Here is a 27,365-nt window from a genome sequence, read left to right as displayed (position 1 = left end):
GCCAACTACTACCGATCTGTAATTTGCAGCCACTTCTAGGAGAGAAAATAAATGGGAAAACTACAACTCCCATAAGGCGAAGAGGCCAAGATGCCCGCGGAAGTTGACTAATTTTCCCCCGGCCCAACAGGGAGTTGTAGTTCTCTTTGAAAGTCTCCGTTCTTTCGCCTAAAAAGCAGGATATGTGGCGTCAAAAGGTAGGGCTTCCGAGGAAGGAGGCTCGACTTTCGAGAAAAGGCCAGCGACTTCGACAAGGGGCGGGGCCGCTAGACAGGGGCCCGAAACCTGGAGCCAGCGTGGACCAATCAGGCTGCTGAGAGCGGTTCCTCTGCGGGGAAAGTGGGCGTGGCCTAGGGGGGAAATCGCAGAGAACACACCGGAGGTCCTAGCCCAGGAAAACGCCCTCTGCGGTGAAGGAGAGGTAAGGGGCTGGAGGGTTCTGGACTCTTGTGTCCTGGGGAGAAGGGAAGCGGGGCACGAGAGGGCTGGAAAACTGAGTCTCGGCGGAGGACACCGGTACCTCCAGATCCTGGGAAAAGAGGAGGCTGGGGCCCTGGACCTTTGGGCCTGGGGAAAGAGGGGGTCGAGATCCCGGATTCCTAGTCTAAGCGAAGAGGGTGCTGGAAGCCAGGACTCCTGGGTCTGAGGAAGGAAAGGCTGGAGGCTCGGAATCCTGGCTCCCGGGAAACGAGACGCTTTGCGTCTTGATTCTTGGAAGGGGGCAGGGAGCGGCGCCGGGAGTCCAGACTCCTGGGTCCAGGGGAGAAGGCGGCTTGGGACAGACTTATTCCACCTCTCCGCCCCCACAGACCACGCCGCCATGCCTCCCGCTGGGCCCCGTGCAGCCCTCCTTCTCCTGTCACTTCTGCTGCTGCTGCGCGCTATTCTGACCGTGCCCCTGGAGCGGGGGGCGCCCAAGAAGGAGAATCCCGCGACCGAAAGCCCCGTGAGTGGCCCTGCCCTGCTCGCCAGCCAGGTGTTTGCAGTGGTACTACAATTCCCGTGCCCCCGTGGCCCCTGGCTGGCTACGGATGCGGCTTGGAGTTTGCCTGCCATTCTTTGCCGTCCCAGGGTTTTGACGTGGTGGAAAACTTGTGTGTGTGTGTGTGTGTGTGTGTGTGTGGGTTTTGACGTGGTGGAAAACTTGTGTGTGTGTGTGTGTGTGTGTGTGTGTGTGTGTGTGTGTGTGTGAGAGAGAGAGAGAGAGAGAGAGAGATTTCTAAGCCCCTGACTTTGAGATATGGAAAATCAGGTCAGATTTTAGATGAAAAATCTGCATCCCCCACCTAAACCTCTCTGCTCTTTTAAGACGCCCTCCCCTCAAGAAGGACTCTGGAAAAAAAAAGAACTACATTTCCCAGTAGCATCTTGAGCAGGTGGTGTTAGCTAACTGGGGTGTTCTCACATCATGGGGCTCATGGGAGTTGTAGTTTAAATTATGATGGGGCACGGTCACTGCTCATTTATTCCAACGTGTGTTTATCGAACACTATGAAACCTTTGGTCTTAGGGAATTTGGAACTTGAAAAGATCCTCAAGGCCAGTGCCCTGATTTGTGGCCTGAATCCTACAGCTCCCACTAGGAATGGACACACCACTGTCTCTGGAACAAATCATCCCATGCTCCTGTATGACAGGTCCCCACCCAGCAAGTGAGGCCTTTGCTCCGTGAAATCTTTGCAGACACAGAAAGGCAGCTTGAGTTCCCTTGCCTTTCATTCATTCCACACATTTCTTGAGCATCTTCTAGGAGCCAGGCACAGTGCTAGAGCAAGCCCCCTGCCCTCACAGACCAGCTTAGTTCGCTGGGAAGACAAACGGCAGGGCCCTCTGAGAATGGACACCAGGGATGATGGTCAGAGAGGAAGGAAGGGTCATTTGAGCTAAGATCTGAAGTGTGGGGAAGAATATTCCAGGCAAAAGGAACAGCCTGGGCAAAGGCTGCTTGGTGGAGGAGAGCACAGAGAGTAGAAGGACTTACAGGAGGCCAGTGTGGCTGAAACAGAGTGAGCGAGGGGGAGATGAGGTCAGAGAAGGAACAGGGGGAGATCCCACGGGGCCTTGTGGGCCATGGTGGAGACTTTCTTTATTCTGAGGCTACTAGAGGGTTATAAATGTCCGTAACAACAATCATAATAACATTGACAGCTCTTACTAAGTGCCGAGTTAAATATTTAAAGATATTAACTGCTCTAATCCTCACAACAGTCCCTATGAGGTGGGTGCTCACTAACCTTACTTTACAGGTGCGGAAACTGAGGCACAGAGACGTTAAGTAACTTGCCCAAGGACTAAGATTGCCAGACTTAGCTAATAAAGACACAGGACACTCAGTTAAAATTGAGTGGGTTTCAGATAAACAATGAATAATCATTAGTATAATATACTGAAAGTTATTCATTGTTTTATCTGAAATTTAAATTTAACTAGGCATCCTAGCGGTCCTAACAAGGTCACATAGCTAGTAATCGGCAGATTTGGGATTCCAGCCCACTGTGTTTGGCTGAATGATGGCCCCCAAAGATGTCCATGCCCTAATCCCCAGAACCTGTGAATATATGGCAAAAGAGTGTTTGCAGGTATGATTGAGTTAGGTGGAGAAATTATCCTGGCTTATCCAGGTGAGCCCAATGTAATCACAAGGGTTCCATATAAGAGCCAGGCAAGAAAGTCAGGGTCAGAAGTGATGTGATGATGTAAGCAGAGGTCAGAGTGATGCAAGGCCACAAGCCCAGGAGTGTAGGCAGCCTCTAGAAGCTGGAAAAGGCAAGAAAGCAGATTGTTCCCTAAAGTCTCCAAAATAAGCTAAGCTCTGCTGAACCATTTTGGACTTCTGACCTCCAGAACTCTAAGAGAATAAATTTTTATTGCTCTAAGCCACTTAGTTTGTGATACTTTGTTACAGCAGCAATAGGCGATTAGTACACCCACAGTGCCATAGCTGGGTGATCTGCTCCCATTTATCACCTATGGTGTGTTCCTCAGCAAATGTAATGATAGCTATAGTAGACTGAGTATCTTCTAAAGACTTACCATGGTGCCAGGCTTTTGTGGGGTTTTTTTGGTGCCAGGCTTTTTATCTCTTACTTTTCACCACAGCTCTGAGAGGTAAGAAATTTATTGCCTATTTTACAAATGGAAGAGTGAGGCCCAGGAAGAGGAAAATGCCAGCCACCTACACGTGGCAGGGCTAGGACCAGGAGCCCAGGTATTTTTGTCTGTCTTGTTTACTTGCTGTGCCCCATAGAACAGTGCCTGGCACATGGTAGGGGCTCGCTGCATGCTTGTTGAATGAATGAATGTACGTTTCACTGCTTTCCAACAAATACCAGTGTGTCCACTCTACGGGCAGTGTTGGGCTGGGTGTTTACCCTTGTGATTTTAATTTCATCTCCACTGCAGACAGACCTGGGAAGAGGTAAGAGCTGTGGCCCGGAGGATCAGGCAATTTGCCTGGGGTGACAGAGCAACCAGGGTCTGCTGGCTCTAGAGCCTTTATCCCATGGGGCAGGGCTCCTGCTCAGGGTTGGGGGCTGATCTCTGGGTCCCTCAGCAGGTGCCCAGGGGAGCAGAGCCTGGGTCCTACCTGCAGGGAAGAACCAGAGAGGGACCAGGGCTGAGGCTACTATGTTCATTCTTGTTGCCTCAGGACACAGGCCTGTACTACCACCGGTACCTCCAGGAAGTCATCAACGTGCTGGAGACGGACGGACACTTCCGGGAAAAGCTGCAGGCCGCCAATGCTGAGGACATCAAGGTGAGGCTGGGTGCAAACACACTGGGAGGGCATGCATGCTCAGAGGGCAGAATTCCAGAACGGACCAGGTTCCCTAAAGGGGAACCTTCCAGCCATCACAAAACTGAGACTGGGGAGAAGTCACTTCTCGGGGTCACATAGCTGGGAAGGGATCTGGGGAAGACAGAATGTGTGGTTAAATGTGGGTGTGGATGGTACATGCCTCCCAGTATCAGCTCTACCAGCTGTGTGGCCTCCCTTCACTGTGCCTCAGTTTCCCCGTCTGTAAAATGGGGTAATAATAGAACCTGCATCATAGGACTATCCGAGGTGAGACGTGTAAAAGGCATGGATGTGCACAGTGGCCATTCTCAGTAAGCGCAATGTGAGGGCTGGTTCTGCGAGTTCTCAGCATAGTGCTGTCTACACAGGAAGAATTCAAAACACGGGAGATGCTGTCATCACTCACATCACCTCTAACTCTCATGTTAGGCCTCTAGAGGAGCTGTGATTCTCCCCATTTTACAGAGGTGGACACTGAGGCCCTAGTAGCAGTGTTTGTCCTTCCTGGAGGCCTGGGTCTCAATCCCTGGACTGACTGAGCCCAGAGCCCATATCCCACCCCATCCCCCAAGCAGTGTTCCTCGGAAAGGATGCTCACACACACACACACACACACACACACACACACACACGCCATGAGGAGACAACACTGCCTGCCACCACCCCACCCCACCTAGACTCCCCTCCCCGTTCGGGTGCATGTTGGAACATCCCACCTGGGGGATCCACCCTGAGTGCTCCAAACACCTTGGCCCAGAGGAGGCCCCAGGGCCTGGGACTGATGGGGGGAGGGCAGCCTTGCTCTCCCCAAAACCTCCCAGCATTCCTTGGGCTCTTGTCCATCCCCATCCACCTGGCCCCTGACAATGGACGGGCATAACTAGAGACTGCTGAGCCCAGCCCATCCCACTGCCCAGCTGAGGAAACGGAGGCCCTAGAGGCCACCCAGCTTGTCCAAGGTCATACAAGTGGGAAATGACATCAGAAACAGTGGCCACTTAGGCAGGCAGGTTCTGGAGTGGGACAGTGGCAGGTTCCAATCCCAGCTCCACCTCACACTCTTCTGTGCAAGTGGTCACACCCCTCTGTGCATTGGTTTCCTTCTCAGAAAACGGGGAGGCTCATGCAGCACTTTCACTGTTGGGGAGAGATGGGGGTGGGGTTGTGTGAATCAGCGATAATCCCCACTTTGAGGCTTTGGTCCAGCCTGTCATCAGCCTTCAGTAAATGTCAGTTGTCCTTGTCACTGGTGGTGATAATCTCAGCCCCATTTTTGAGGTCCAGGGTAGGGAAACAGTGTGCTGGGGTCACGTAGTGCAGTGGTGACAGGACTGGGATTTGAACCCAGGCCCCAGGACTCTCACTCTGGGGAGACATGACCCCACCTATGTCACCAGGCTGGAAACTGGCCTCCTATCCTCACTGTCTGAGGAACCTTGGGCCAGGGGCTTCTCCTCCTGAGCCTCAGTTTGTTCATCTATAAAATGGGGTTGTGGGCAAGATTAGAGGACGGACTCAGTGAGTCCAGTGCAGGACTTGACTCATCGTAGGTGCCTGACTGGTTGAGGTTAACATGACTGGCACTGCGGTTCCTTTGTCCTGCTGCTTCTGCAAAAGCCATGCCCCCTGCAGGCTGGAGAGACCCAAACGAGCGGCTGAGAAAGCCATCTGAGACAGTGCAGGGTGCTGGGGTAGCCCGGAGGAGGGACCCAGGCCGTCCGACAGTGAGAGAAAGCTTCTAGGGAACGGATTCTCCCGAGTGAGGTTTGAATTCTGAGTGGGAGTGTCTGGTATAAAAGTTGAAACGGGGAGGGGGGGGGGAGGGGGAAGGGCGACGTTTCAACAGTAGAACTGTGTGTACCAGTGAAGCATTCTGGTACCTTCAGCTGTCTGCTGGTGGGCTCCTTATAACTGACATAAAGACAGAGGGATGAGGCTGGAGCGGGGACGGCCGGGAGGAGGGGGAGGCATGGACAGATGCAGGATCTTGCGGGATCTTCAGTGCTAGGCCCAGGAATTCGGTCCTGTGGGCACTGGGGAGCCACGGGGGTGGGGGGTCTGTGAGCAGGAGAGGGGTGGGGTCAGCACAATTGAGAAACAGACATAATCCAAAGTGATGATAGAGGTAACTCAGAGAAGGCACCTTGCTCAGCACGTGTGAGTGTGTGTGTGTGTGTGTGTGTGTGTGTGCGTCTGTGTGTGTGTGTATGTGGTGGCGTCAAGGGGGTTGTCGGGGATTCTTCCAAGGGAGGTGCCGTCTGCTTTGAGTTTATTTTGCTTGTTTGTTTTACTTTTATTGAGATATAGTTGGTTTACAATGTTGTGTTAATTTCTTCTGTACAGCAAAGTGACTCAGTTATACATATATGTATTCTTTTTCATATTCTTTTCCATTACGGTTCATCACAGGATATTGAATAGAGTTCCCTGTGCTATACAGTATGCTTTGAGTTTTGAAGGACTGCAAGGATCTGGTTAGGCTTGGAAAGCAGTGGCAGGGAGAATCCCAGGCAGAGGGACCAGCATGTGTAAAGGCCTAGAGGTGGGAAAGAGCCGTGAGCCGTGAGTGTGATTTGATGAGTGACGGGAAATAAGAAGGGCCTCCAGTGCCAGGCTGAGGGGCTGGAATCTTGTCTCGGGGCCTCTGGGGAACCCCAGGAGGCATCAGAAAGCTGGTAGAAGGCTCCAGAAAGGGCAGCCTGATTTGTGTCCCCTCTCTCCCGGGCAGAGCGGGAAGCTGAGCCGGGAGCTGGACTTCGTCAGCCACCATGTCCGCACCAAACTGGATGAACTCAAGCGGCAGGAGGTGTCGAGGCTGCGGATGCTGCTCAAGGCCAAGATGGACGCCCAGCAGGAGCCCAGTAAGCAGGCCAGTGGGGTGGGCAGGGCCGGTGGGGTGGGTGGAGCTGGTGACGTTGGGGGTCACGGGGCAGCCTCCCTCCCCGGCCTCCAGGTGATTTTGGCAGGTGGAGCCAACTGGGGCCTCATTCTATCCACCCCTGTAAAATCCGCATGGAAGATTGATCGAGTTTTCTTCCTAGCACAATCTACTATTAACATTACTCGGGAGATGTTAGTGATCTTAGTTGCTCAGGTGGTTTTTGATTTGTTTTTAATTTTTATTTTAACAAATCAGGGTCATTTAAAATTTTGATGTTACTTCAAACTTACAGAAAAGTTGCAAGAATACTACCAAAAACTCCCAAATACCCTTAGCCCAGATTCTGTAATCGTTAACGTTTGCTCCATTTATCTGTGGTTCACATTTGTGAGTTCCTTGCAGACACTGTATTCCTTTATGCCTAAATATTTCAGTGTGATTTTTCTCAGAACAACAATGTTCTCCTACAATACTATAGTACCGTGATCAAAGTCAGGAAGTTCAACAGGTTACACTGTATTTTTCCTTGCTTACTTATTCTTTCTCTCCCCCACTAGAATGATTCTAATTTCCTGGCATTTATATGTGAGGCTATATTTTATAGTCTAATTGTATGGCTAAAAAAGAAAAACAAAGAAATAAAAGAAAAAAAAATGTGCCTGGAAGAGGGAGATTTGAGTGGATTTAAAGTCCAAGATCCCACCTTATTTCTAACATTCCTAGATATAGTTTCTTGGAGCATGCGTCTGGACCATGCTATTTCTTTTAAATGACTTTATTGAGATATGATTCATATACCAAACAATATACCCATTTGAAGTGTACAGTTCAGTGATTAGTATATTCACAGGTATGTGCAACCATCATCAAAGTCAATTTTAGAACAGTTTTATCACTCCAAAAAGAATCACTAGACCATGTAACTATCACCCCTCTATTCCCCCACCCCACCCCTGGCAGCCTACTTTCTGTCTCTATAAATTTCCCTATTATGGACATTTCGTATAAATGGAATCATACGATAAGTGATCTTTTGTGTCTGGCTTCTTCTAGTGTAATATTTTCAAGGTTCATCCACACTGTAGCGTGTATCACTGCTTTATTCCTTTTTAGGGCCAAGTAATATTCCCTTGTCTGGATCTACCATATTTAGTTTGTCCATTCATCCACTGATGGATATGCGTTTCTTGCATCCATTGGCTACAATGGACCATGCTATTTTACTCATTGTAGCTTTGTGGGATATTCTGGTACTGCTGGGGCACCTTTTGGCTCATCACTAAGTGTAAGAACAAGCCCACTTTATTGAGATTTACCTCCAGCTTCTTCTTTCATCTCCTGACACCCTTGAGGCTCCCGTGTTACAGATGGGGACCCTGAACGTTGGTAGATGGTGTTAAGGGTCAGTAAGAGAGCTGAGCTTTGTTTTCATTCCTATCTGATGCCTCTTATCCATTGATCAAATATGTCTTGAGTTCTACTCTGTGCCAGGCACTGAGCGGGGTGCTGGGGCTCTAAGGTGACCAGACGGGCATGGTCTCCAGCCTCCTTCTGCATAACCATCCACGCTTTCTCTGTCTTGCTGTTTTAATTACTACAGTTTCAGAGTCTGACTTGATCTCTGGTAAACTGGATGTTCCCTTGTCATGAATGAGAAAAAATCCCTCCCATCAATTGGTTGCTTATTACATCCCATACGCTAAGCTATGTACTTCTACTTTTGTCCCTTCAACAACTCAGGAATCTCCAGAATCTGACTACTCTCCACGTCCATTGCTGTCACTGGGACTTGGATCAGCTCAGTCTCCTCCTCCCTGGGCACCCTGCCACCGCCCTTGCTTTTCCCACTATTTGTTCTATTTCCCGTAGAACAGCCGTTCTTAACAGAATCCTGTTAATATCTGGATTCATTTCCTGTGGCCACTGTAACAAATCAGCAACAACTTAGTGGCTTAAAACAACACACATTTATTCTCTTTACCTTTTGGAGATCAGAAATCCAAAATCCGTTTCACTGGGCCAAAATCAAGGTGACAGCAGGGCTCTGCTAGTTCTGGAGGTGCTATGGGGGGAAATCTGTTTCCTTGCCTTTTCCAGCTTCCAAAGCTTCATTCCTAGGCTGGGAACCTCTTCAAATCCAGCAGCGTAGCGTTTTTCTCCAGTCATCACATGGCATTCTTCTGTAGTCAGATCTCCTGCTGCTTCTCTCTTACAAGGATTACATTTAGCCGCCTTCCCCAGTTAATCCAGGATCATCTCCCCATCACCAGATCCTTAATTTGATCACATCTGCAAAGTCCCTTTTGCCCCATGAGATCACATATTCACAGGTTCCAGGGATTCAGATGTGGACGTCCTGGTGGGGGCCTTTATTCAGCCTATCACAGCACCCCATTCGAGTCCTGTGCCTCCTGTGCTCAGAACCAGCCATGGCTCCCCAGTGCCCTCAGGATCAAGTCCACACTCCTTGCTAGTTGGAGGCCAAGCTGAGCCCTGCCACGCCCGTCCCAGCCCCTCCCTTCACATGTGTGCCCTCTCACCCGACCCTCTGGCATCAACATTTTTAGTACGGAGGGTAACACATCTTTCTCACCTTGGGACTTTTGCCTGTGACATTCTTTCTCGGGGCTCTTGGCATGGCCAATGGAGCTTTGGTCTCAGCCCAGATGTCGCCTCCCTCGTCCTGGCCTGACCGTCCTGCGTGAAGAATCCTCCATTTGTTTGAGTCCTTTGTGGTCGTGTGTTTGTCCCTTACTCACCTGTTCTCCATCTTGACCGGGTGCTCCAGGGGACAGATGCCGTCACCGTCTGGTTCCTGCTGTGTCCACAGTGCTAGCCACAGGGTCGGGCCCAGAGTACGGCTCAACACATATCTGTGGCATGAATAACGAATTATGAGACTTGATCTGTGCCTGTCTCCTGGGTCTGTCCCTCCTCTGGGCTCACCCAGGCCCAGAGCTGCCGCCACTACAGCCTGAGTCACCTGGATTCCAGCTGCCTGTGTGTGTGCCTTTCACCCCCACCAGCCCAGGAGCCGCTGGAGGCGCAGGCCCGGGTCTGATTCACATGGGGGCCCCCAGGAGGCCTCTCAGGATGTGTGTCCAGTGAATGAGTGGGTGCCAAGTGTGTCCTGCTCTCTCCCTCTCTGCCGGGAAACTCTCGTACAAGGAGGCTGCACTACTTTGCTAGGGCTTCTGTAACAAAGTACCACAGACCGGGTGGCTTAAACAATAGGCATTGATTGTCTCACAGTTCTGGAAGCCAGAAGTCAAAAATCAAGGTGTCAGCAGGGGGTGGTTCCTTCTGAGGGCTGTGCCGGAGAATCTGTTCTGGGTCTTTCTCTTTGATTTGGAGATGGCCACTCCCCCCCACCCCCCGCCCCCGCCATGTCTGTTCACACTGTCTTCCCTCTGTGTGTGTCTCTGTGTCCAAATTTTCTCTTTTTATAAGGACTCCTGTCATATGGGATTAGGGCTCATCCTCATGACCTCATTTTAACTTGATCACCTCTGTAAAGCCCTTCTCTCCAAATAAAGTCACATTCTGAGATACTGGGGGCTATCAACCTCCCTGTGAATTTGGGGGCACGCAGTTCAACCCATAACAGAATTAAGTGTCATGTGCTCTGGAGCCCAACTAATCCTCACTCTGCCTCTTCCTAGATGGTGACCTAGACGTCACTTCCCCTCTCTGGGCCTCAGTTTTCGCATCCATAAAATGGGATAATTACAGAACCTATGTGAGATTTTTGTGAAAAGTAAATGCATTAATATATTTAATATGTTTAGAGCAGGGCCTGGCACATAGTACATGTTTGATACATGTTGGTTATCATCATGGTTATTATTATTTTCAGCATCAGACTCAGTTGTGGCATCACCTCCTCCAGGAAGCCCTCCCTGATTGCTCCAGGCTCATTCAAGCCATCCTCTGTGGGCTTCTCCTGTGCCCTCTGTGACCTCCTTTAGAGCACATCCAGCCCAGGATAGTTTTTGTTTGTTTGATTTTTGTTTGTTTTTTTGCCGTGCTACACGGCTTGTGGGATCTTAGTTTCCCAACCAGGGATCGAATCGGGGCCCCTGGCAGTGGAAGCCTAACCACTGGACTGCCAGGGAATTCCCACAGGATAGGGATTTTGAAAGAAAGAACGTTCCATGAGTTGTTCATCCCCGCCCCCAACACACACCCCGTCTTCCCTCTCATCCAGATGTACAGTTGGATCACCTGAGCCTCCTGAAGCAGTTTGAACACCTGGACCCTCAGAATCAGCACACATTCGAGGCCCGGGACCTGGAGCTGCTGATCCAGACAGTAGGTTGAGGGGGACCTGGGGGCAGAGGACTGAGGGAAGCTTTGTAGAGGGGGAGAAGGGAGCAGAGGCTGGGATGTGAGCCCACTCACCGCTGCCTGGTGTTCTCTGAGGCCAGCGGCTGCAGAAGGGCTGGTTGTGCCTAAAAACCTTCCCCAGGTTCTCTACAGGAAAGCGGAGTTGTGTGCGTGTGTGTCGGGGTCGGGGGGTTGGCTCCACTCACACCTGGATTCAAATCCCTCCCCTATGACTGGGGGCAGGAATTCCCTCTGTGTCCTTGCTGTAGGCAGAATAATAGCCCCTCAAAAGACGTCACATGCTGTCTGCGGAACCTCTGGCTCTGTGACCTGATGTGGCAAAATGGACTTTGCAGTTGTGATTAAGCTGAGGAGCTTGAGATGGGGGGGATGAGCCTGGGTTATCCAGGTGGGCCCTAAGTGTCATCACAAGGGTCCTTGTAAGAGGGATGCAGGGAGTTCCCTGGTGGCCTAGTGGTTAGGATTCTGGGCTTTCACTGCCAAGGCCCAGGTTCAATCCCTGGTTGGGGAACTGAGATCCCGCAAGCCATGTGGTACGACCAAAGAAATTAAAAAATAACATAACGTAACATAAAATTAAAAAGAGGGAAGCAGAGGGAGATCTGACTACAGTAGAGGGTGGCAGTGTGACGACCAAAGCAAGATGGCTCTGCTGCTGGCTTTGAAGATGGATGAAGGGGCCACAGGCACGTATGCAGCTCTAGAAACTGGAAAAGGCAAAGAAGAGGGTTCTCTCCTAGAGTCTCCGGAAGGAGCACGGCTCTGCCAACACTCTAATTGCAGCCCAGTGAAACTGATTTCAGACCCTGGCCTCCGTGCTGTAAGATGATAAGTGTGTGTTAAGCCACGATAAATAATAATTTGTTAGAGCAGCACAGGAACAAATGTGGTCTTTGTGTGAGAAGTAGGATCTACAGCCCTGCCTCGCGGGGAAGGCCAAGTTCGGGGTTGGGGAGTGGCAGGGGATGCTCAGGTCTGCCCCTGCCTCTTCCCTGCTCACAGCCCTTCTGTAGCTCCCCAGCACCCCCAGGACAGAACCTACGTCTCTGCCTGACTTGAGCCTCAGCCTGCTTTTCTGGCTGACTGGAGCTCCATCTAGTGGCCATGAAGATAATAGCAGCCATTTGATTGAGTCCATGCCTGACCTTCGTCCCCAAGAGATGGTTCTGCCGCTTATTTCCAGAACATTCCAGAAACTGTCCGCTTTCCTGCAGCCGCTCTGTCATTCTCCTGGTCTCAACCCCAGAGATGGGCTCCTTGCTTCTGCCTTCCACACTCAACAGCAGGGTTTCTCAGCTCGGCACTCTTGACACTTGGGGCTGGATAATTCTTTGCTCTGGGGGCTGTTTGTGCATTGTGTGATGTTTAGCAGCATCCCTGGCCTCTACCCTCTAGATGCCAGTAGACCTCCCCTAGTTGTGACAACCAACAATGTCTTCAAACATTGACTGCTGTCCCCTGGGGACCGCAGTCACCCCAGGTTGAGAACCTCCGTCTGTTCCCCACACAAGAGCTGTATTGGTTTTCTATTGCTGCCATATAACAAATTACCACAGACTCAGTGGCTTAAGACAACAGAAAGCTATCCTCTCACAGTTCTGGAGGCCAGAAGTTGAAAATCTGTATCACTGGGCCAAAACCAAGGTTTCCTTAGAGGCATCTGCTTCTTGCCTCTTCCAGCTTCTGGGGGTTGCCAGCATTCCTTGGCTTGTAGACACATCACTCCAGTCTCTGCCTCCACCATCACATGGCATTCTCCCTGTGTCTCTCTGTAGCCTTCTTGTAAAGACACTAGTCATTAGAATTAGGGCCCACCCTAATCCAGTAGGACCTCATCTTAACTAATTACATCTGCAAAGATCCTGTTTCCAAGTAAAGTCACATTCTGAGGTTCTGGGTGCACATGAATTCTGGGGGGACCCTATACAACCCTATACAACCCTATATAGTATTGTTATCACCATTTTCCAGAGGCAGAAACTGAGGCACAGAGAGAATGAGTAACTTGCCCAAGGTCACACAGCTAGCGGGATTTGTTCACATGGCAGAGCCTAGATTTGAACCCTTGGCAGAATAATTAGAGACCTCATGTTGTTTACCCCCTAGCTGTACTGCTTTCCATATTAAGTCACCTCATGTGCTGTTCCTTATTATTTATTCCTCCAAGATCTTGAGATTGTGGAGGACTTGAAAGAAGTGAGTTAAAGTTGCTATTGTGTAACCATCCTCGTCTTTTGACCGAAGAGGAGGGGAGGCTATGTATTATGGGACAAAAGTGACATCAGGACATAAGACCCAGCACACGTGGAAGTTGGGCCAAGTTCAGAGCCAAAGGCCTGGCATTCGGAGGTTGGAATTAGGGGCTGGGCATAGAAGTGAGGTGAGAGTGACCGTCTGCCTTTCCCCAGGCCACCCGGGACCTTGCCCAATACGACGCAGCCCATCATGAAGAGTTCAAACGCTACGAGATGCTCAAGGAACACGAGAGACGCCGTTATCTGGAGTCCCTGGGAGAGGAGCAGCGAAAGGAGGCAGAGAGGAAGCTGGAAGAGCAACAGCGCCGGCACCGAGAACACCCCAAAGTCAATGTGCCTGTAAGGACCCCCATTCATGCCTACCCCCCCCCACCATGTCCAACTTTCCAAGCTCCACAAGAAAGTAGCCGAAAAACTACAACTCCCAGCAGACATTGAGGCAAAAGGCCCCTTTTAATGTACCCAGCTATCTCCAGGGGCTGCTGGGAGTTGTAGTTTTCTTAGTTTTCTTGCTTGAGGGCAATGACATTTGAGGGATGGGGGTAAAGGGTTCTCTAGCTTTATCCTATGGGACCCAGACCTCTTGCTCATGAGCCCCCGGCTCTCCCTTCCACAGGGCAGCCAAGCCCAGTTGAAGGAGGTGTGGGAGGAACTGGATGGATTGGACCCCAACAGGTTTAACCCCAAGACCTTCTTCATACTGCATGGTAAGGTGGGGAGGGAGTCCCAACACCCAGGCTAACGCTGAGGCTCTGACCTTTCTGGGGCCTGAATGCTAAGAAGGGGTCTCCCTCACTCACGGGGCTTAGGGAGGCCAAAGAGGTCTGAGCCCCTCTCCCCTGGTGGTCTAGAAGGCCCTATCCCTCCCTGTTGTTGGGAATAGGATCTTCCATGGAAGAGCTGGTCCTTTTTTCTGGGATACACCAGGCCTCTGGGTTCTAAGGACTGACTGGTGTCCCTAACTGAGCAAACCAGGTTTGGCTAGGCCTGGGCCCCCCTCCCATGGCAGCCCAGAAGCCCCGGTCCCTTCTGGGGGCCCTATCGCTAAGCAGGGGCTGCTCCCTAGTAACCAGGCCTCCAGGGACTCGGGAAGCCCCTTCTCCATGGTGATTCAGGGGCACGGTCCCCTTCATTTTCGTCCTGTCTGGAAACATCCTCTATGTCCAGCCTCTAATTCCAATCTCCAAATGCCAGGCGTTTGGCTCTGAATCTGGGTCTTATGTCCTGATGTCACTACTTTTTTTTTTTGCACCGTGCAGCTTGCAGGAGCTTAGTTCCCCGACCAGGGACTGAACCGGGGCCCTCGGCAGTGAAAGTGCGGAGTCCTAACCGCTGGATCACCAGGGAATTCCCCTGATACCACTTTTTGCCAGGCCCCCTCAGGTGTGCCCAGGAACCCGAACCAAATGCTATAGCCTGTCACCAGAGCTTAGCAGGGTCTGATTCATTCATTCAGCAAATGTTTACTAAGAGACCTCTAAGGACCAAGCTTCACGGAGACCCTGTGTATACAGCTGTGAACAAAAGAAAGTCCCCCTGGCATCACAGAGCCAGGGATCAGGCAAACAGATAATTCTGTATTTCAGTGAATCTAAGTGACCATGGAACATAAGATGAACACTTGAACACTTGAATTTTACATAAACCGCCCATTAAACTAACACATCATCGATGATAAGATACCTCCCAATTTTACGGTTGATAAAATATGGGGAGAAAAAAAGTGCATCTTAGAATCAGTGAAGTAGGTTCTATAGTAGATGATCAGGTAGTCACATTACCATGGAAAGAAAGACAGCGGGATTAAAGGTCTAGAATGATGATTTTAGATAGCCTGGTCTGGAAAGGTTTTTGCCAGACCAGCACTGTCCAATAGAACTTCCTATGCTGATGGAAGTGTTCTGCAGCTCTGTTGTCCAATATAGCAGCCACCAGCCCCATTTGGCTTTTTTTTTTTTTTCTTTTTCTTTTTCTTTTTTGGCTGTACAGCATGGCATGTGGGATCTTAGTTCTCCGACCAGGGATTGAACCTGTGCCCCCTGCAGTGGAAGAGCGGAGTCCTAACCAGTGGACCGCCAGGGAAGTCCCTTTTTTTTTTTTTTTTAAACAAATGAGACAATTTATTAACCCAGCATTATTTGTTCTTTCTTTATAAATTAATTTTTATTGGAGTATAGTTGATTTACAGTGTTGTGTTAGTTTCTGCTATACAGCAAAGTGAATCAGTTATGCATATACATATATCCAGTCTTTTTTAGATTTTTTTCCCATATGGGTCATTATAGAGTATTGAGTAGAGTTCCCTGTGCTATACAGTAGGTTCTTATTAGTTCCCATGTGGCTATTATTATTAATTAAGCACTTGAAATGTGGGTTTTACAACTAAGAAATTGAATTTTTTTTAATCAATTAAATTTTTTTTAAGTTTATTTATTTATCTTTGGCTGCGTTGGGTCTTCATTGCTGCGTGCGCACTTTCTCTAGTTGCATCGAGCAGGGGCTACTCTATGTTGCAGGGCACGGACTTCTCATTGCGGTGGCTTCTCTTGTTGCGGAGCATGGGCTCTAGACATGTGGGCTTCAGTAGTTGTAGCACGTGGACTCAGTAGTTGTGGTGCACGGGCTTAGTTGCTCCGCAGCATGTGGGATCTTCCCGCACCAGGGCTCGAACCCATGTCCTCTGCATTGGCAGGCAGATTCTTAACGGCTGCACCACCAGGGAAGCCCCTGATCAATTAAATTTTTTTAAATTTGTAATTGTGGTAAAGTACACTTGACATAAAATCTACCATCTTAACCATTTTTAAGTGTACATATCAATAGTGTTAAGCATACTCATATTATTGTGTAACAGTCTTTTCATCCTTGCAAAACTGAAACTCTGTATTAATCATCAACTCCCCATGACCCCTCCCACATCCCCTGGTAACTTCTGTTCTCTTTTGTCTATGAATTTGACTCTTCTAGCTACCTCATATAAGTGGAATTGTAGAGTATTTGTCTTTTTAGTGACTGGCTTATTTCACTTAGCATAATGTCAAGAAAATGAATCTTTCATTGTATTTGATTGTTACTCATTTAAATTTCATTTGCCCCATGTGGTTAGTGGCCGCTGGATTGGACAGCACCGCTCAAGAGAGATGACATTTGAACCAAGACCTCAGTGAAGTGAGGGGGTGAGCCTCGAAGATATTTGTCTAGATGGGGGGGCATAGCAAGCACACGCAGGGGAGAATGAACTTGGTGGGTTTCCAAGGTCACTGGAGCCGAATGCTTGAAGAGAAGAATGATAAGAAAGGGAATTCCTGGGGGGTGTGGGATGAATTGGGAGATTGGGATTGACATATATACACTATTGATACTATGTATAAAGTAGATAACTAATGAGAACCTACTGTACAGCACAGGGAACTCTACTCAGTGCTCTGTGATGACCTAAATGGGAAGGAAATCCAAAAAAGGGGATATATGTATACGTATAGCTGATTCGCTTTGCTGTACAGTAGAAACTAACACAATAGTGTAAAGCAACTATACTCCAAAAAAAACAAAGAACTCATAAATAAAAATTACCGGACTTCCCTGGTGACGCAGTGGTTAAGAGTCTGCCTGCCAATGCAGGGGACACAGGTTCAAGCCCTGGTCCGGGAAGATCCCACGTGCCGCGGAGCAACTAAGCCCATGCGCCACAACTACTGAGCCTGTGCTCTAGAGCCTGTGAGCCACAACTACTAAAGCCCGCGTGCCTAGAGCCCGTGCTCCGCAACAGGAGAAGCCACCACAATGAGAAGCCCACGCACTGCAACAAAGAGTAGCCCCCACTCGCCACAACTAGAGAAAACCCGCGCACAGCAACGAAGACCCAACGCAGCCAAAAATAAATAAATAAATAAATTTATTTTAAAAAAATTACCAATTTAACCATTGTTAAGTGTAAAAAAAAAAGAAGAGGGCTTCCCTGGTGGCGCGGTGGTTGAGAATCTGCCTGCCAATGCAGGGGACACGGGTTCGAGCCCTGGTCTGGGAGGATCCCACATGCCGCGGAGCAGCTGGGCCCGTGAGCCACAGCTACTGAGCCTGCGTGTCTGGAGCCTGTGCTCCGCAACAGGAGAGGCAGCGACAGTGAGAGGCCCGCGCGCCGCGATGAAGAGTGGCCCCCCGCTCGCCACAACTAGAGAGAGCCCTCGCACAGAAACGGAGACCCAACACAGCCAAAAATAAAAATAAATAAGTAAATTAAAAAAAAAAAAAAGAAAAAGGAATTCCCTGGCGGTCCAGTGGTTAGCACTCTGCACTTTCACTGCCGAGGGCGCGGGTTCAATCTCTGGTCAGGGAACTAAGATCCCACAAACGCAGCCAAAAACAAAAAAGAAGAATGATAAGAAAGACTGCTAGGGAGGTGACAGCCACCCTACAGCCAGGGTAAGGAATTTGGATTTTATTCTGTCTTGGGTGAGACACAGCAAAAGGATTTTGAGCAGAGGAACTGACCCCATCTGCTTTAAGCGTTGGCAGGATCCGTCTAGGTGCTGTGTTGAGGACAGGCTGTAGGGGCCAGGGCCAAAGCCAGGACCCTAGTTAGGAGGCATGAGATGCTGGTGACTGGACCATGGAAGTAGGGAAGAGTGGTCAGATTCTGGATTTGTCTTGAAGGTCAAGCTGGTAGGACTTGAGGATGGACTTGATGAGGATTGTAATGGAACAAGAGAGTCAAGGGTGACTCCGATGTATTTGGCCTGAGCAACTGGAAGGATGGAGAGAGAAGGGCAAGCATGTTTGGCAGGGAAGATTGGGAACTGGGTCTATCCATGTCAAGCTAGAGATGTCTGTTAGACATTTATGTGGAGATGGAGAGTAGGCAGTTGGGTATTCAGGTGTGGAGGCAGCTTGTGGATGGCATTAAAGATGAGGGACTGAAGGAACCCATCTGAGGAAGTCTTGCCAGTAGAACTCTTTCTGTAATGATGTTCTCTGCTACCCAATATGGCGGCCACCAGCCATATGTGGCTATTGAGTGCTTGCCATGTAGCAAGTAGGACTGATAAACTGAAAATTTAATCTTATTTAATATTAATCAATTTAAATTTTAAACAGCCCATGTGGTTAGTGGCAACCATATTGGACAGATCTGAATATGTGATAGGGAAGAAGTCATTGTCCCCTGTCCCCTACACCACCCGTAGAGGTCAGGAAGAGGACAGGGCCAGTGAAGGAAAATTAGGGCAGCTGGAGAGGAGAGGATGATATTCTGAGAGCCAAAGGCAGAAAGTCAAGTAAGGCGCAGGCTGAAGCTTAACCACTGGATTCGCAAGGTCAGGGTTCCTGGCTACCTCCCTGGGACCAGTGTGGGTGCTGATCTGAGTAAGCAGAGGAGGCGAAGGCAGTGAGCCAGGTGCATGTGGCGGAGGAGTCTGATTGGCAGGGAGAGGATTCTTTGGTGATCAGAGTCAGCCCTGGGCTGGTTCTCTGGGAGATGCCCCTGACACCCCTGTATGCTGGGCAAAGGGCTGATGCTGTGCCCAGATCACTGGGAGCTAGAGATCAAATCATTCTGCATGACAGTGGGCCCAAGAATGGTCCCAATGGAGTCTCAGGACCCTGGTAGGGAAAGGGCTGTCTTAGCAACGGGCCAATGGGCACTGAAGCCTGAAGGCCACCATCCGACTGTCGGAGACCCGTTGTTACCTATCCTCTGAGAACAGACCCCGCATCAGCCCAGAATTCCTTCTCCAACAGGTCACTTAGGAACTTGACCCACTCCGTCTTCAGTCCCCCAAGACACCTTGTTGTCTCTTCCTCAGATATCAACAGTGATGGTGTCCTGGATGAGCAGGAGCTGGAGGCCCTCTTCACCAAGGAGGTGAGTATCTTGGAAGCCATGGGCGCAGAGGATGCCCAGGTCAGCGACGTGTCCCCTCGGGATCCTAGTAGTCCCCTCAGGTCCCCCTGGATGTGAGTTCAGGGGGAAAACTACAACTCCCAGCAGCCCCTGAGGCAAAAAGAGGCTGCCAGGAGTGGCAGGGTGTCCCAAGGACTGATGGGAGTTGAAGTTGTCTGTGTGTGTTAGGAGGTGGGGTAGCCTGGGAAGGAGCTTGCCCTGAACCTCTCAGTACATCCTGCTTTTTGCTTGACCCTGCAGCTGGAGAAGGTGTATGACCCAAAGAATGAGGAAGATGACATGCGGGAGATGGAGGAGGAGCGGCTGCGCATGCGGGAGCACGTGATGAAGAACGTGAGAGGAGGGACCCGGGCCGCGGGTGAGGGTGGGGGCAGGGGTGGAGGGAGGTCCAGCTCTGTTGCTTACCCTTACCTGGCTCCCCAGGTGGACACCAACCAGGACCGCCTCGTGACCCTGGAGGAGTTCCTTGTATCCACGCAGAGGAAGGAGTTCGGGGACACCGGGGAGGGCTGGGAGGTGAGGACATGGAAGATGCTCTGGATCCTGACTGTATCTCTCTCCCAGACCTAACCCTTCTTTCAGGGTCTCTGGCCGCTTCTCTTTCTCTCTGGGTCTCTGACCTCCAAGCCCCCCAGCTCTCTGTCCCCCCAGCCTCCTGGGTCGTTGTCTCCCCCCCTCTGGGTCCCTGTTCTCCCACTGCTCCACTCTGGGTCTTTATCTCCCTTCCCACCTCCCACTCAGGTCTCTTCATCCACACGCATGGCCGAGGCCTCCCAGCCTTCCCTGAACCTCCTCCATTAGCGGGGCCAGGGTTAGAGTCACCCTGCTGATGGCCCCTGTTCTCACCCCGGCAGACAGTGGAGATGCACCCTGCCTACACGGAGGACGAGCTGAGGCGTTTTGAGGAGGAGCTGGCTGCCCGGGAGGCAGAGCTCAATGCCAAGGCCCAGCGCCTCAGCCAGGAAACCGAGGCTCTGGGGCGCTCCCAGGGCCGCCTGGAGGCCCAGAAGAGAGAGCTGCAGCAGGTGACTGGCCAGGGAAGGGGGTCCATCCTCTGAGTCCCTGGTGACCCTTGTCCTAGTGTGTCCAGAAGTGTGGAAGGCTTGCAGCCACTGTGTTAATCACAGTGTAAAGCAACTATACTCCAAAAAAAAAACAAACTCATAAATAATTACCGGACTTGGGTAGATCCTTGGGTAGCAGCTGCCATCTTGAGTAAGGGCAGACGTTGTCCCCATCCCTGGCTGCTCTGGGGCTGCCATGTTGGATAAGGGCAGTGAGGTTGTAAGCAGGAGAGAGGGGAAAGGCCGAGGAGGGAGGTGGAGGCTTCCCTGTCCCAAGGTGTGACCCAAGCCATGACCAGGGAGGGAGAACTGGATCTTTAACCAGTATTAAGCCCAACTCTCAATGAGGGAGAAAAACTGAGGCCCATGGAGAAGGGACTGGTCCATGACCACTTAGCAGGTTGCCATGGAGACTCCGCATCATATCCTCTTGCCTCTGTGATCTCCCCCACCCGCTGCAGGCCGTTCTGCAAATGGAACAGAGAAAACAACAGCAGCAAGTCCACAACAACCCAGCACCCGGCCCCGAGGGACAGCTCAAGTTCCACCCAGACACAGGTGCTGGCCCCTGGGCCCAGGGGGCAGGGAAGGAGCTGGGGGCCCAGACTCCTGGGTCTGAGGGAGGAGGGGCTGGTACGTCTAGTGCTACCATTTTCTTCCTCCATTTCCAGATGATGCACCTGTCCCGGCTCCAGCTGGTGACCAGAAGGATGTGGATCCTTCAGAAAAGAAAGTTCCAGAACAGACCCCTGAGCTGCCCCAGCTGGAGTCACAGCACCTGTGATCCTTCTGGGACCCCAGTACTCTGGGTTCCTACTGAAGCTGATGGGAGGGGGATGAGGTGTCACAATCAACCTCCTTTGGGGGCCTGGCAACACCTGTGGCCTGCTGGGTGGGGTGGGGTGCGGGGTCAGGATGGCACTTTCCATATTGCTGCCCAAGCCCTGTATCTGCTGCCTCAGCTTCCACAGCCTTCCAGTCTGTGGTCCCTTCTTTCTGTCCCCCTCCGAGGGACCTGCCTTCGCTTGTCCAGTCAAGTGCTCACTGGCTCAGCCTACCTTAGGGAAGCCCCCTCCCTCCCAAAAGGGTCTGCTCCATGCCTGCCTTTCTAGTTGGTTTGGCCTCAATGCCCAGGTTGTGGCCACTCTGGCATCCTGCATCCCCACAGCTACTGGAATCCTGCCTGCTGCTCTGGGCCCAGCTTCTGTTGGTTTATGGGGCTTGGGTGGTCCCTTAAGACCTTTCTCTACCTTTTGTGGGACCAGCGATGCCTCAAAAACAGTGTCTCCCCCACGGCTGGGTGTGAGGGCCAGAAGAGTCCTCAGCATAGCTGATCACCTCTCATACCAGGAGCCCTGACTCTCCTGACCCCTGGCTTCCAGCCACCTCAGCCTCCTCCCTGACATCTTGGCCCCTAGCCCCTTCCCCACACAACCCCAGAAGGGTCACAGAGCTGACTCCACCCCAGGATCAGGTTCCAGCCCCTCAGCCTTTCTGGCCTTATCTCACATGGCTCCCTGCCCTGCTCTGTACTCTGGTTCCAACCAAATACACCTTCTGGAACAAATCCATGCATCTGTTTCTTTGTAAATCCTTTTCCTTCTGAAACTTCATCCATGCTTCACCTGCCAAAGTCCTCCTCATTCTTTAAGAATCAATTCAAGCATCATTTCTGAGAGGCTCTGTCCTGGCATCTTTGTCCTCTCCTGATGGGTCCACTGCCTGCACACACGCACACACACACACGCACCTTCAGTAGGATCCCTTCAGCTGCAAGGACAGAAAACCCAAACCTAGGCTTAAACAATAAAGAAAAATGTATTATTGCCCAAAACAAGAAGTCCCAAGGTAGGGTGACTCCAAAGCCTTCAGGGAACCAGGTTCTCCCATCTCCTAGCCCTGCTGTGGGAGGTGTGGGGGGCTGTACTCCTCTTGTCCCAAAGTGGCTGCAGTTGCTCTGGATGTCACACCTGTCTGCACTAACAGCTGACAAAGGAAATTGGCAGAGGCTACAAATCAGAGCCTCCTCCCACACCCCCCCCCCCAGAGCCTGTTTACCAACATGTCACTGGGCATGAGACAGGTCTAGTTTAGTGTCCAAAGAGAGGAAGAAATATGAAGGAGGCCCCAGTGATAAAAAATTATCTGGGAGGCTCATTAACAATACATATTCCCAGACCCTGGAATGTCCAAGGAAGTTTTCTGGGAAGGTACATGTGCCACGCCCACCCTTCTCCCCTGCTGAACCTCAACAACAATGACCTTTGCAAACATTAGCCACAGCCTCTCTCTGCTTCTCTTGGAAAACTGGGAGCTGGGCCTTAGTGACCCAATCTGGAAAATGGGCATAAAATGGTAGCAGCTTTCCAGCATCCTTTGAAGGATCTGAAAATAATAATACATATGAGTGGCATAGCTTCTGGGCTGAAATTTGAGGTTAGCAAGTAATAGCTGTTATTGCTATTAAATGGACATGTCTATACAACTTATGTCTCTGGGAGCCTGTCCTTGACTCCCATATCTAAGGAAACCCATTCTAGTCACCCAGGATGCTTTTTACATTTTGTAATCCTTTATTTGGAAGTGTGTCCACTTGATTACTCTCTGTCTCCTCCAGTAGACGCCAAATTCCAAAAAGAGCAGTGGGAGAGGTTCACATCAAGTTCATTGTCCTATACAACAGAGTGCCCTGCATATGTGGTCAAGAACAGAGTCACCTCTGCCCTGGAGCAACATCCCCCATCCCTGCCTCCTGTCTGACCTTTCGTCCTAGTCCTAAATCAACAGTTATTTTGGCCCTTCATGTTTAATCTGAAAATGATTTCCCTTTTGACCTGTGTGCACAAATGTTTTAAAATGGTTACTGTCTCTTTGGAATGTTCTGTTGCATAGGAGCTGCAGCTTGTGCTGTAGATAGGACTCGGAGTTGACAGAGAGAGGATTTGGGAGTCACAAAGGGAAGAGACAAAAATGGGGAGCCAGGGATTCCAACTCTGCCTTCACCCCATATTCTGGGTCTCTGTCCCCCTGTGTAGTAACCATGTGATTCTGATGTTTTGAATTCTGGGGTCTTGCATACACTGGAGGGACTGCCCCTCCCAGAGTTAGCTAGTTGCTAGAGACAGTAAACCACTCACCTGCTGTGACTGCACCTTTCCTATGCAAACCAACCACTCCGGAGCCCAGACTCCAACCACCTCCTTTATGGAGCTCCTACAGTCTCCATAGTCCCGGGCAATATTTCCCTGCCCTAGTCATGTCAGGACCAGGTACCAGACAACTCAGACATCCCCTACACCCCAGAGTCTGCCGAAATTATTCAGACTTGCCAGTCCTAAACCTGCTTATCCTGAATTGCTCATTCCCTCCCACAGAAACCACAATAAAAGTGCTTGCCCACATTTTCACCTCATTCCATCTCCTGACCAACCCTGGCACTTCCTCATGTGGCCCTTTGTAGCATGGCATGTCCCCTCCTCTTGGAAACGATGAGTAACTATCTTTTCAACAGCAATTGTCTCCTGGTTTGTTGGCCTCACCATACCTGAAAATAATAAGACCTGCATTTTTAAACAGTCTCTCTGTGGGTCTCCATGGTGGACAGAATAATGGCTTCTCAAAAGTGACCATATGCTAATCCTCAGAACCTTTTGCGGCAAAAGGGACTTTGCAGATGTGATTAAGTTAAGGCTCTTGAGATGGGGAGATGATCCTGGGTTATCTGGGTGGGCCCAATGTCATCTCAAGGGTCTGCATGAGAGGGGGGCAAGGGGATGACAGACAGAGAAGGAGATGTGACCACAGATGGTCAAAGTGACTCAGGACCATGAGCCAAGACATATGGGTGGACTCTTAATGGTGAAAAAGGCAGGGAAATAAATTCCCTCAGAGTCTTCAGAAGGAACCAGCCCTGCTGACTCTTTGATGTTAGCACACTGAGACCCATTTTGGACTTCCCATGTCCAGAGCTGTAAGAGAATATTTGTGTTGTTTAAAGCCACTAAGTTTGTGGTAGTTTGTTAAAGCAGCTGCAGGAAACTGATACAGTTTTTATCCTCTCTCCAGGTCTCTGTTCCTCCCACCTTCCTTCTCTGAGTCTTCATTCATTGCATTCATTAAAACACTCTATCATCAAAAACTCTACAAATAATAAATGCTGGAGAGGGTGTGGAGAAAAGCGAACCCTCCTACACTGTTGGTGGGAATGTAAATTGGTGCAGCCACTATGGAGAACAGTATGGAGGTTCTTTTAAAGTTACCATATGATCCAACAATCCCACCCCTGGGCATATATCTGGAAAAGATGAAAACTCTAATTCAAAAAGATATATGCACCCCAATGTCCATTGCAGCACTATTTGCAATAGCGAAGACCTGGAAGCAATCTACACACACACACACACACACACAATGCAATATTACTCAGCCATAAAAAAAGAATGAAATAATGCCATTTGCAGCAACATGTATGCACCTAGATATTGTCATACTAAATGAAGTAAGTCAGACAGAAAGACAAATACCATATGCTATTACTTATATGTGGAATCTAAAAAAGATACAAATGAACTTATTCACAAAACAGAAATAGATTCACAGACATAGAAAACAAACTTATGGCTACCAAAGGGGAAAGTGGCGGGGGAGAGGGATAAATCAGGAGTTTGGGATTAACAGATACGTACTACTATATACAAAATAAACAACAGTGACCTACTGTATGGCCCAGGGAACTATATTCAATATCTTGTAATAACCTATAATGGAAAACAATATATATATATATATATATATGTATATATATATACATATATATGAATCACTTTGCTGTGTACTTAAAAATAACATAAAATTGTAAATATACTTCAAAAAAACTATACTTCAAAAAAAATTGTTTGTTTTGAAAAAAAAAAAACACAGTCTAAACTCTCCATCATCTCTCTCCTCACCTCTTTCATGGTCAGAGCTCTGGGCAGCCACCAGAACTGTCATAGTATAAGCAGTAATATTACCACTGATGGTGGGTAATTTCTTATAGCAGCAGACAAACTAGTACATATGAATACATAGTAGCTAACAGCCTCATAGCATTTAGAATGTAGCAGGTGCTATCTCAAACACATTATATGTTATAAATAAAATTCATTTCATCCTCACAAAAGCCCTGCGAGGTAACATCCATCATCACCCGCATTTTACAGATGAGGCATTTAGGGGAAGCCAAGACGCTTGCCTGAGGTCTCACAACTAGTAAGTGACAGAGCTGGGATTGCAACCCCGGCAGGCTGGATCCAAAGTCCACTCTCTGAAGTATCATGAAATGTTTTGTTTGTTGGTTTTGTTCTGTTTTTTGGTTTTGGGGGTTTTTTATTTTTTTTTTTATTTTTTTGGTACTGCATCTGTGCTCAAAAAATCTGATGAACAAATGAGTTAATGAATAAATGCTATGCTCTCTTCCTAGCACACTGTTCACCCATGGTTGACAGTTTCTGTGTGACCTTTAATTTCACAGGTATTTTTCTAACACTTGAATATGACCCGGGTCATCATCTCCTTTCCCCCCTCCTTCACACTCCATCACCTTCAGGGGGAGCTCTTTGACCCTTCACAAATGGTGCAGTTATTCTCTCTAGATTGATCTTTCATGTGTCCCCCACCTTCCACCCTGGGTTCCAAGCTCTCAGTTCTAACTGGATCCAGTTTTTTCCTGCGTGGGTTGTTTCTTCTGTCTGGAAGGCCACGCCTCCTTCTCTACCTGGAAAACCTCCATCAAAATCTTTCAAAATGCAGTTCAATCATGACCTCATCTGCCCAGGCTTCCCTGGTCCTCAGGTTGGGCTACGAGTACCCTCCACCCTGGCCTCTATACTAGCGTTTCCACCATTATGACATACATCATCCAGGACTGAGACGGCTGGAGCTGTGTATTAGTTTCCAATTGCTGCCACAACTGAGGTATCACAAACTTAATGGTTTAAAACACAAATGTATTATCTTACAGCTCTGGAGGTCAGAAGTATAAAATGGTCTTGTTTGGTTAATATCAAGGTGTCTGCAGGGCTATATTCCTTCTGGAGTTTCTAGGGGAGAATCTCTTTCCTTGCTTTTTCCAGCTTCTACAGGCTGCCTGCATTCCTTGGCTCCTGGCCCCTTCCTCCATCATCAGAGCCAGCAGAGTAGCATTTAAAAATCTCTCCCTGAGACTTCCCTGGTGGCGCAATGGTTAAGAATCAGCCTGCCAATGCAGGGGACATGGGTTCAAGCCCTGGTGCAGGAAGATCCCACATGCCGCGGAGCAACTAAGCCCATGCGCCACAACTACTGAGCCTGTGCCCTAGAGCCCACAAGCCACAACTACTGAGCCCGCGTGCCACAACTACTGAAGCCCACGTGCCTAGAGCCCATGCTCTGCAACAAGAGAAGCCACCGCAATGAGAAGCCCACGCACTGCAATAAAGAGTAGCCTCGCCGCAACTAGAGAAACCCCGCGCGCAGCAAAGAAGACCCAACGTAGCCAAATAATTAATTAATTAATTAATCTAAAAAAAAAAAATCTCTCCCTTACTCTGTTTCCTTGTCACATCTCCTTCTCTGATTCTGACCTTCCTCTCTCCCTCTCATCAGGACATTTGTATTTATATTGAGCCCGCCAGATAATCCAGGATAATCTCCCCATCTCAAGATTCTTAACTTAATCGCATCTTCAGTTAAGACCATTTTACCATGTAAGGTCACATTATCCACAGGTTCTGGTGACTAGTAAGTGGACATCTTTGGGAGGGGGCGTTTTGGTTTTTCTTTTAATATTTATTTATTTATTTAGGCTGTGCTGGGTCTTCGTTGCGGCATGTGGGCTTCTTAGTTGCAGCATGCCCGTGGGATCTAGTTCCCTGACCAGGGATCGAACCAGCCCCCTGCATTGGGAGCGCGGAGTCTTACCCACTGGACCACCAGGGAAGTCCCTGGGAGGGGGCGTTATTATGCCTACCACAGACTGTGTCTCTTTCCGCCACCAGAGGGGGGCAGGGAGTGGAGTGAGGTTCATCTCTGGTCCCCAGCATTGCCCAGCACATGGCCCTGTCAGGAGTAGAAACGTTTGCAGAATGAATATAGGAGTCAT

General features: G+C 49.6%; 1 protein-coding gene across 1 annotated transcript; it reads left to right on the top strand.

The window, feature by feature from the left end:
- The first annotated feature begins 120 nt into the window (after nt 1–120).
- On the top strand, nt 121–21,816 carry NUCB1 (nucleobindin 1). The gene is made up of 13 exons (XM_036834247.1): nt 121–421; nt 810–946; nt 3,650–3,757; nt 6,528–6,660; nt 10,888–10,991; nt 13,436–13,621; nt 13,899–13,989; nt 19,084–19,142; nt 19,422–19,514; nt 19,605–19,697; nt 20,036–20,206; nt 20,707–20,803; nt 20,917–21,816. The coding sequence occupies exons 2-13, from the start codon at nt 821–823 to the stop codon at nt 21,027–21,029; spliced, it is 1,374 nt and encodes a 457-aa protein (XP_036690142.1). The 5' UTR covers nt 121–421; nt 810–820; the 3' UTR covers nt 21,030–21,816.
- The last annotated feature ends 5,549 nt before the right edge of the window (nt 21,817–27,365 follow it).

Source organism: Balaenoptera musculus, chromosome 19 (genome assembly GCF_009873245.2).
Source record: "Balaenoptera musculus isolate JJ_BM4_2016_0621 chromosome 19, mBalMus1.pri.v3, whole genome shotgun sequence".
NCBI classification, from domain to species: domain Eukaryota; kingdom Metazoa; phylum Chordata; class Mammalia; order Artiodactyla; family Balaenopteridae; genus Balaenoptera; species Balaenoptera musculus.
Note: the sequence above shows the minus strand (reverse complement) of the source record. Positions and strands in the feature narration are given on the sequence as shown.